This window comes from Pan paniscus, chromosome 13 (assembly GCF_029289425.2).
Source record: "Pan paniscus chromosome 13, NHGRI_mPanPan1-v2.0_pri, whole genome shotgun sequence".
Lineage (NCBI taxonomy): Eukaryota > Metazoa > Chordata > Mammalia > Primates > Hominidae > Pan > Pan paniscus.
The window spans coordinates 66401165-66412413 of NC_073262.2; the positions used below are offsets into that span (position 1 = coordinate 66401165).

General features: G+C 37.8%; 1 protein-coding gene across 2 annotated transcripts in view; it reads right to left on the reverse strand.

The window, feature by feature from the left end:
- Positions 1-6768, reverse strand: part of FIGN (fidgetin, microtubule severing factor) — a 128447-nt gene extending 121679 nt beyond the window's left edge. The window contains exons 1-2 of one of the 2 annotated variants that reach the window (XM_003820932.7): positions 6187-6768; positions 5253-5422 (exon numbers count right to left, since the gene is read on the reverse strand). In XM_003820932.7, the coding sequence (XP_003820980.1) occupies positions 5253-5277 (25 nt within the window). In that variant the 5' untranslated portion in view covers positions 5278-5422; positions 6187-6768. The remainder of the gene's footprint in view (positions 1-5252; positions 5423-6186) is intronic. The other variant, XM_008974406.6, reaches the window with a different exon arrangement.
- Positions 6769-11249: the final 4481 nt, after the last annotated feature.

Below are 11249 nucleotides of genomic sequence, written 5' to 3' on the forward strand. Positions count from 1 at the left end.
AATGTTTAACCTTGGGCCTTCATACAATAAATCATGCATTCTACTTTCAAGATGTATCAGTTTCAAAAATGATTGGAAGCAGTGATACTATAAATGCTTTGTGAAAGTCATGAGAGCTAAAATATGAGCAAACATATCCATTTATACATATATTTAACATAAATACATCTAAATTGAAATTCTCCTTTGGATTTACTGCTTCTGATACACCCTGAAACAACAGCCCACCATATGCAATGTTAAGCAAAGTGTCAATATTCAAATAACAAGACAACAAGCAGATTTGTTGCATAAAATATGTAAATATTATTAACAGAAAGTGCCATATGATATCTCATGTTTTGATGGTTTCTGATCACCTATCTTTTCTGCCTCCTCAGTCTCTTAGCTAAGACTACTGTTGTCAACAGGTACTTACGGATGTGCTGTATTGAGGCAGCGCTTCTGAGCAGGCACCTGTGGTGCTGCCCTAAGGAAACTTAGCATACCCCTTGCTTTTGATTTGCTTCGAACTTCAACGTACCATTTATTTTGAGTATATTCTTTCATACTCCTTATTCCTGCTATTTTACTTTTTAAAATAAACATTTCTGAAAGAAAATTGCCATTTAAATGATAACATCAAAAATATCAAAAAGATTAGTAATCAGCAATCATACCAAAGCAGCTATGCTTAAAATTTCTGCCAGAAGTTAAATGAAAAAGTTAATGCTAAAAATTCAAGTTTAGGAAAAAAAGAAGAAAATGACAAAATCCAACCATGGAAAGCACTTGCTAAACTGGCCATTTATTTGCAGTGTGTCAAAAAAATTCTTTCATTTTCAATAAACAATAATATAGGTACAATCTCTCTCTCTTGCTCTGTGTGTGTGTGTGTGTGTGTGTGTGTGTGTGTGAATTGAAAGGCAGAATTTTGGGACTTGTAAGCTTCTAAGTGGTACCCCCAAACAATTTCTAAGTTCAATTGATTTCAATAAAACACTAGCTCTTGTATATCTCAAAAGAAAGACACATACATTTATTTTGTATTGAGAGTTAAAATTTATAGCTTTTTCTGAACCATTTGTTTATTCTAGTTTATCAATGACTCAAGAAAAACAGCAGATATGCTGATTAATCAAGTTCTATCGATCAGTAGCATATGTCAATATTTCACACAAACATCTGCAGAATAGTTTCTTCCAATCAAAAATTTATAAATCAATTTAAATTCCTGGTAATTAAACTTATTTGCTCTTCAACAATGAACACAGTACTTTATAAAGAGTAGTATGTGAAATCTGCACTCAAGAATATATTGATCAAAGGTAAAACAGCACCTTTCTATTTCTATTAAACCAAGGTTCTAAGAACTAGAAAGTTCAAACCACAAAAGCCTGCAATTGTTTCAAATACATCTAGTAATTCTGTTGATTTTGGGCCACTAAAAGTGATTACTTAATTAGGCAATCATTCAAGGCATCCAAACACTCACACAGACAAAAACAGGGAAGTATTAGCATGGCTGTCTTCACCTTGACATGAACATTCTGAAAAACAGTGCAGACTCTCAAACTTTGTGGATCTGTCCCTATGCATGTCCTGAGTAAGATATTAATTCTAAAAGGTGACAACCAGAAGCTCAGGAAAAAATAATTAACCTATAATGAAATTACCCATTTATCTTTTCAGGTGGTTTATATCTTAAACTATCTTAGAAATGCCAAGTAATAATACAGATGGTCTCTATAGATTCTTGGAAATACTACCTATTTTCTTCTCTCTGGTTACACTCTTATCATCTAAAAGTAATTAATGAAATTTCTGCACTCTTGTATATCTATCAGAAGTAACTACCTACAAAAAGGTTTTCAAAGTTCCTGCCTAACATGAATAAAAACAAAAACAAAAAATATTTTCTATTTATGGGAAGGAAAAAAATATCAGCCCTGGAAACTCAGCTACAGGAGTCTTAAATATAACTAAAGAATAAAACCCCCTATTTTCACTCAGAAGATATCAGATACTGTTTTAAGAATCTTACTGATGAAATACAGCCAAGAGAAAGAAAAATACTCTATTTTCAGAAAAAAAAAAAGATGTTTCTTGAAATAATTCCAAAGAGACCCTATAAACTGTGTTTTTAGGAGAAGAGAAAAGCAAATCAACTCACACATACAGCTTCCAAACAGAAGTCTTACCCTCTTCCAGGAAAACAACAATGAGACTTTATTACCCTGCTATGATTCTTTCATTTCAGACATGATTAATTAGCAAGTATTACACTTCTCAAAACTCCCACCCTACTCTTCCCTGCTTATTTGATGATAGACCCACATGAAATAACAAGTTGCCTCCAGCAGTGTAAGACAAGTATCCAAAAACTCTATTTTAAAGAAGAAACACTTCTTTCCTATCTTTGCCTCCCAAAATGAAGCAGGCTGCTTCTAACTGCTTTCACAATTTTGTTTCAACTTGGTCATTTTCCTAACAATACCTTTTCAATTTTAAATAATGCATACAACATATTCATTATTCAAGAACACATAGCATGTTTAATCTGATACCTCTATTTTTAAGCTGAAATTCCAAAGGACTTATGTGTCCATGCAGTATATATTGATAACCATAAACATGCACAATTAATAAACAATAGAGACGATGTGTACAAGCATGTTTTGGGACATGGTTTTTGTAGAAATAATGTTTCTTTTCCAAATAAAAGCTAATTTGTCACAAATATAATGAAGATAAGAAACAAGCACGAAGGAGTAAAAGAGAGGAAGAACAGAAGAGGATAACTAAAATTTGAATGAAAAACTCTTGACTCTCTACATATTCTTCCAAAATACTCTTTCAAAATAATTTTCCTTTTGAACAATCTGTGTTCAAAACGTCCATTCCATGTGCACCAAGAAGCCAGCCATCACTAAATATATTATAAATGTATATTCTAACAATCATCAATTTATAAAGTCTGGGATTTCCCCTTCAACCTTTCAACTGTTACGTCCAGAAAACTTCACACATAGTGAAATCCTAATAAATAGATCTTGTTGGTTCCAGGAAACATTTTTAAAAATCTATACTGGTCAAAATATCCTTGCTTTTTTTCTGTTGTATTAAATTTAGGATCAAAAACATCAAAGCAGCTTCCACCTCGGACCTAACTTTTAGAGGATCAATGTGACAAGGCAGTCCCTGATAGATGTTTCTCTTGATAAACGACTTGTTCAAAAGAGACATTGTAGCTTTCATTTCCTGACCACAACACACTTTTAATTTGCAACAGCAGAGCTGCCAGAGTGTGAGCACTTGCCCACTTTCTAGTCTTTTAGGTTTGTAGCTCTGGTTCCTTTAGGCCGCACATTTGAGACAAACAAAATCTAAAAATAATCAGAGTAAAGAATTAGAAAACAAGAGCCAGTAACGCCACTTTATACATATACACAAGTATCTACTTTATATATATGTATGTAAACTTTTACCCCTAGAATTCTAATATATGATAACAAGGCTCCTAAGTTAACATCATTTGCACATCGGACATTTAAACATAGGGAAATGAATTATGTGACTATTATTTAATAGTAAGCAGAGACTTAAGAGGGGGGCAATTTACACACTCAAATCTGCTGTTAAATGTCATGAATTATATAATTGCCTATACCAGTATGTTTTTCATGAATTATTGCAATGATTATTATTAGTACTACCTAGAAATCACGTTTAAGTATCAATACGGTGAACAGTCAAACCATCCAATTTCTGCTCTCAGCACATTGTCCGAGCTCCGATTTAAAATTTATAAATGTAATATCCTCCTCATCACAGGCAGCAGCCCAATCTGCTCTGAATATATATTACAGCTTTAACATCACAGAGGGAAATCGCCCATCTGGCAATCCCATTCGCTCCAACAGCTCCGGGGGAAAAAAAGCTGTGCTCTCTCCTCCTTAAAACATTTCTCAGGGCAAATTATGTGCATCTAAAATAAACAGTCTTCTTATTGATCGCTTCAAAGTCAACAAGTTCCAAATGCAAAATTCAATCAAATCCTTCCTATCGTGTAAGTGTGGTGTGTATTTAGCTCAATAGTCACCAGAGTCCAACCAGAAGTGTATGTCGCGCAACGGGTCTTGTAGTTCCTCTCTTCGTATTCACATTTGTGTTAGGAGAGAGCAGTGACCACGGCCACACTACAGACCCCTGGCAGCTTTGCCCCACTGTTATTTCTTTTTTCATATTCTCTCTTTCCTTCTTTCTCTCTTTTCAGGAGGAATTAACGGTCATGGGGTAAACATAGCAACAACCAAAAAAAAAAAAAAAAAAGTCTAAAGTGGACATATCCTTTGGTTATGCAAAATACTTTAACATCTTTTTGTTGTTGTTGTTCCCTCTGTCTTAATTGAATATTACAAAGTGTACACAGGGCACTGCCACAAGAGCTATTGAAAATCCCCTCTCACTCCATTTAACTGACTTTTTTTTTTTTTTGTAAAGAAAGGAAAGAGCGATTTCAAACGAAGTCAATTTCAGTGCCTGATTATTTAATTCTGTCACAAGTTAAAAGTAAAAAGCGCTGACAGGCAGACGAGTGAATGGAAAGGGGGGAAAAAAACCTATCCCTGCTCTTTAAAAGACATCAAGGACTTTGGACAATCAAAATATAATTTTTATTTTCATGTAAAAGACACCTCTTCACTTACCCGCCCCCCCCCAAAAAAAACCACACTCAGAAGAACTGATTACTCCACAAAGTGCAAACATCAAGAGCAGATAGTCAAACTGCATTAATAGATTGAGAAAAATAAAATTTTCATCCAGTCCTGTTCCTGTGTGTGTACATATATATAGATACACTTTCATTAGTTAGTAATCTTTCCCAACACTCCTGCCCTCTCCCCTTTGCCCAGCCTCCCTCCTTCCAAAAAAAAAAAAAAAAAAAACCCACACTGAGTTTAACTAATTTACATACTATTTGACTTCAGCAGTTATATATATATAGTGCATTACTAGTAACGTGCAATTTCTGGATGACAGCTAAAACCGATAAAAGTGGATTCAAGTAATATATTAATCAAAACTGCAATATACAAACAAGTGATAGCAAAAGAAAAAAAAGCATGGTGACATTAAACATATATTTTTTAAAAAAGGAATTCTATATCATGAGCAACTGCTTGCCAGGCAGTCTTCAATGGTTTTATCATGCTATTTCATTTGTCTTTCCTATTTAGATGCAAAGGAAGTAAATTCCAAAACTGACATACCATAAACACTGGTGCTACTGATCATTTCTTGCTGGCAGCACAAAAAGCTGAATTGGATTTCTCACAAGCAGGAATTCCAAAGGTTGCTTTTCATTAAAGCCACTTTTCCTCTCAGCTATCAAATGTCACTGCCTTGAAACGTGGGCCCTTTCGTCAGGTATTCATTTAACCTACATGCATATAATTAAGGGGGAAAGCAACATCAACAAAAAGGGGATCTCAGATCACAGGAGAAGAAAGAAAGGAAAAAAAGCACATGACCAGGAATGCAAGTCCATGTCAATTTCACTCACTCCCATTGAAACTAACAAGAGCTCCGGGGAGGACGGTAATAGGATCAGTGGATTGTATATACCATTAAATTATACATCTTTCTCTCCCGTTCCTTGCCAACAATACGCCCACCACGCTGTACCCCCTCCTAGATGATGTGCTTACATTTTTCTGCAACCGATCTTCTGACATTTTCTCGTTCCCCCAGCCACGAGATTGTAATTTAACCTCAACTTTTTGTGTGTGTGCAAGATTCTTATTTACACTTCTTATTTACTTAGAAGTTAGTTCCCGAAGAAAGTCTAGCCCCACCCTATGGCTCCGCTTTCTTATTTTTTATTTTTGAAGTAAAAAGATAGTAATAAGTAAGCCCAATATAGCGAAAAGCGAGATTCTTGCAATCGCGAACTCTTAATCCCATACTATTGTTACAATGATTAAGCAGCAAAAATATGCATTATAATGTTTCAGGGCTACTTTGAACAGAGAAATTAGACAGCAGGTTGGCGTACAGAATAGAAACGAGTGGAAATTGAATTTAATGTTTACGGCACAACTGAAGATCTCTTTTAATTACAGGTCTTGGATGTATTTATATTCTTTAAAAATAAAACAAAAACAAATTTAAACAGATGGTAGAAAACTACGAAGCTCCTCTTACCTGAACGCGCGGAGAGAGAACCCGATAGGTTAGCGTAGCATCGATCCGATGTGTTTGCTGATGAATGGAAGCTAGGGTTAAGTGAAGGTGCCTATGATTTGAAATCATTCCAAGTTTTTGAAGGGAAGACGGACTGCAGCCTCTGCCATGTTGGAATTTCAAACCCAAAACAGCTGCTTGGAAGGAGCCAGCATGCCAGAGGCTGGGCGCAGGCGCAGAGCGCCGCCGAGCCAAATTCAAATCACTTTCACACTAAGAGCCAAAGATCAGTTTTCAAAGGAGAGAGGGAGAAAGAGACGGAGGCTGCCGTGAGGGAGAGAAGACGGGAGGCAGTGGCGAGAGGCGGGCAGTGGAGAGAGACGGGCAGCGGGAGGACCAGGAGGGAGAGGGAGAGGCGCACGGAGCCCGCGGAGCTGGAGGGGGAGAAAGGGAGGCGGGAGGCGAGCGGGCGAGCGAGCTAGAGACGCGCCAGAGATTCATGGGCAGGGAGGGCTCAATGGCCGCGCCGCGCCGGCCGGCCGGCCGCTCGGGTCATGTTACACGGCCGGGGCCGCGGCGGCCGCCCAGCCTCGCCGACGCGCTCACGCGGCCCGGAGGGGGCCCCGAGGTCATGATTACGCGCGCGGGGACTCGCAGCTCTCCCTGCACGCACTCTCTGGCGGCCCAGCCTGGGGAAAGGGGAGCAGCGCCGTAGGGGGAAGGGGGCTTTCTTTCCCACGCGTGACCAGCCGGTCCCTGCGCTCCCCGGCCTGCGTTGGAGGGCCCGGGACAGAGCCGCGCTGCTCCCCGGCCCGCGGGCCCTTCCCTGCCGGTTCCCGGCCCTCTCGACAGCTGCGGCCCGTCCGCCCTTCCCCACCCCCTCTGCGCACGGGACGGGATCTGGTCTCGAGAGCCCGGACCTCACCGGCACCCTCCCCGGGGCCCCCAGCACCAGCCAGAAAACGACTTGATCTGCTTAGAAGAGGCAACTTCGGGGAGAAAATTCGCGTTCGCCCAGTTCCCCTCCCCCGCCTCCCTGTGAATAAATAAAATCCTAAGTGTCTAGGTGTGCGGTCCCCTCTCGCACTCCCTGGCTCCCCTCCCTACCTCCCCCAGGCGGCTCGGGCTGGAGAAAGCAGCGCCCGGGGGGCCCTGGTGTCGGCGGCTGGTGCGCAGGCATAGACGTTAGGCTTCTGCCTTCCCAACCCCCCTCTATGGAGTAATCTGGGGACCCAGGAGTGGGAAGAGAGTAGGGGCTTTGTGGTGCTGGGAGCCGAGGAAGAATGAAATGTGCAGTTGAGTGTGTTGCTCGCATCCCAGGGAGCAATGCAGTGCTGATTGTCTGTTGCTGAGATAGCCTTTTGTTCGGAACATAAGGTTTAAGAAACACACACACGTTTTCTGGGGTCTCTTGTTAGATGTAAATGTGCGGCATCCAGACGCTTACTATGCAGTGTAAGCTCAGTTGGTTTACTAATCACCCCGCCCCACCCGCAAACAATCAGGATCATTTGAATGGGAACCTCATTCAGACTTCTAGGCTGAGAGTATTGCCTTCAACCTATTTCATTCTAGACTAGCCAACCATCCAACTGAGATAATAAAGCAAACAATAACATTTGATCATGATGTCTACGAGATAATGTGCCCGGCAAAGTTCTTTAGGAATTGTAATGAGAAAGAGAGTGAATTGGGTCATAATTTCTCTTCGTTTTCATTAAATATGACTTTAATAGATAAATGGTGAGTTTATACTTTGGCCTGGTAGACATCCAGTCCTCTATATTTCAACGAAGCTAAGAATGAAAGAGGCAAATTATATATTCCACCAGGAGCCCATCAAGCTGAAAATGTTACCTTTGAAGGTTGGAACCGAAAATGCACTTGCTGAGGACTGACCCTCCTCATAAGGGTGTTCACATTTCCCCCAGCTTCTCTGTTGTAGATTTGATAGCCTAAATTGCAGCTCTCCAGATGCTGAAATGCAGCTCTTTAAAAATGCCAAATATATACTTTGAAATTAATTCCATTCACCTTTTATGATGTTCTTACCTTTGAATGGATGCCTTTAGCTAACACACTGAGAAATAAAAATTATTTCAGTTAAATCTAGGCAGATGACAGAATTTAAAAGACAAAAAAAGAGTGATTCGAGATCCTAAGAAATATTTCTAAGCAATGAGATTTCTATTTGGAATGGATTTGACCTTTCTGTGAATTTTTTTAAAAAGGAGTCTTCGAAATAAAACAGAAGAACTTTATTCTGATGTAACAGAGAACACTGAAACCTCTTTAGTTATATTTTACAAGATGGCTTTGAAAATGATATTATGAAAAGTTGTTCATTGGATTTTACCACAAAGAAATAAGTGTAGGAAAATATCTGTGGGTCACTGTTGGATTGAGTACAGATGAATTAAAAAAAAAAACTATGAAGCGCTCATAATCGCAGTTATTGCCCATTTGGGGAATGACGACCAAAAGTCCTCTGGACACACAGCAGATGCTCTGTGCAATTCGGGCAAAACTGCTCTGTTCTTGTTTGTTAAAAAAGTTCAGAGCTCATCAACCTTCAACATTAAATTCCTAGCGTTGAATTTACAGTTCCTTGTGTAAATTCAAATAGTGAATAAAATATATAATACAGTGCCCACTGAATATAAAAACAATGTATTTTGATGACAGACTTAAAGCCATTCATCTGTAATATCTAAAATAAAACAACCCCTGCTCTTTAAAAAGAGGAGGAAAAAGTGTGGTCAGCAGGAGTTTATTAATAGATAATAACTGTACCTTTCCAATTCCCTTATAGATTCATTTGAAATACACATTATAAAAAACATCATTCAACATGCAAATAAATATAATTAACTTTGGAATCAAATAATTGGAAAACTGTTCAAAAGAGCACTGGATAGAGGTACAGAGTTTCTAAATTGTTCAAAATTACATATACTCTGGGAATAAAAGACACTTACATAATAGAATATACATTATGGGGCTTCCATAATAATAAGATACACAGGAGAGTTCGTCATTGCACTATTTCTCCTTTTTTTAAAGTATAGGTAAAAGTTGCTTTTCTCCAATTATGTTAAGCAAAGGAAAATAAAACTTGACTTTCTTTTTCACAGAGATTCATGGCATTGTTTGCGATGTTCAGTTTTTGTTGTTTTAATAAAACTATCTTTAATGATGTGGTATGATTAAAAAGCACTTTAACAGTCATCATATTCTGTATGCATTTGTCTTCAAAACTTTTAATCAAAAGAAATGTTTCTGGCTGTAGCTGACATCCATCTCTATAATATCTTTTGAAACTTCTTGAGATAACATGAGAATTAAATATTGAGTGTTTAAAGGAAGTTGATTGGCTAGACAGGGAAACAGTTATTTCAGAAAATAATAAATTTGACTCATTTTTCCCACTCTATTAGCAATATCATTTCTCTTTCTATTTTACTTTTTAAATGCACGGACATTATAATGCATAACATTTTGACTAATATGTGAAATTCTAATACACAGTATACTCGGACTTGTGCTTTTTAAGAAAATCAGAAGAAAAATCAACATAACTCTTCTTCAGGAGTGTGTGTGTGTATGCCTTCCTTTCAAGATAATTCAGAGGGGAATTCTACTTTTCTCTGCTTTTTCTTCTCAAAATAATGTAAGCAACAACAACAAAAGTGAAGGTTAAGGGAATAAGCAAAGTGATACTGAATGTGATTTTGCAAATGACCATAGACTTGTCTGCACTGGACTAAGGAAAATATGAGCTAGGCTGGACACAGAGATGTGCTTTACCTAAGTGATGGGAGAGGAAAGGAAAGGAAAAAAAATCAGCGGAGGCAGAAGGTAGACAGCGGGTAGAAAAGATGAGGGAGATGTAGGTCACAAGATGCTTTAAGGAAAGAAGTTTGGAGGGCTATGATGTATAGATTTTCATAAAATGCTAAATGCAATTCAATTTAATTTTTCAAATATTGTTTTTTAGTTTTGAACTTAAATGTTAAATATTTTAATAAAACATTAAACTAATAATATATTCTTCCAAACTCCTGTGTTTCAAAACACATTCTAGAACTTAGTAGCTGTTTATGAAACTAGACTTTTTCTTTCATATTACTCACAAAAATCTGAGGTAGTTCTTACAATAATGCAAATCAGTGACAAGATAATTTTTTAATGCTTCCATAAAATTGCAGTTTAAGGGTCATGATTTTCACTTCAATAAAGTTACTAAGAAGTCCTTATATAACACCCTTTCCCCTAAAAAAAAAAAAAGAAAAAAAGAAAGGAAAAAAACCACAAAAGCTAGTGAAGATCATGACCTCATTGAGTAAAATTACTCAATTTGCTCAGAATGACACTCAAATGCAGGTACTGTCAAAGGATATTAGTGTGGTTCATACATCTCCTCAGTGATCTAGCTCTACAGTAGAGACAAACTGGAAAATCCTGTGATGGGTTCACTTAAGATGTTTTGCTTTCTTCTATTAACCTGAGTATTACATTTTTTAATTCACATATATTTATAGTGTGTGTATATTTGCTGGAACTTTTGCCTGATTTTGCATGGTTCTCAATTTCATTTAGAAAGTATTCAATGCTTAATATAATTAAAAGTACTACACTACAAATTGCAGAGGATTTGAAGAAAAGTGACATTAACATTTTATGGATGAAGCCAGATAAATATAGCCCAAAGTGAATGATAGAAAGTGCAGTTATAAAGGAGTTCTGTCTAGAGGAAATTGTGAGTTCTTTTGTGAAGGACAGGACAGTTTTTCTAGACTTTGTCACAGCAATCTATTCTTTTTCTTTTTTTTAATTTTTATTTGTTGCAGAGAACAGATATCACTCTGTTGCCCAAGGTGGTTTCAAACTTCTAGACTGTAGTGATCCTCCTGATTTGGCCTCCCAAAGTGCTGGGATTGCAGAAGTGAGCCACCATGCTTGGCCTTCTCATAGCAATTGTTATGCACCAATAAAACAGACCACTTATAGTTTGCATAAACTGTGCTGTTTTTCCTCTCTATGCCTTGCTTGACAGTGTGCCCCCTGCCTGAATTGACTTTTCC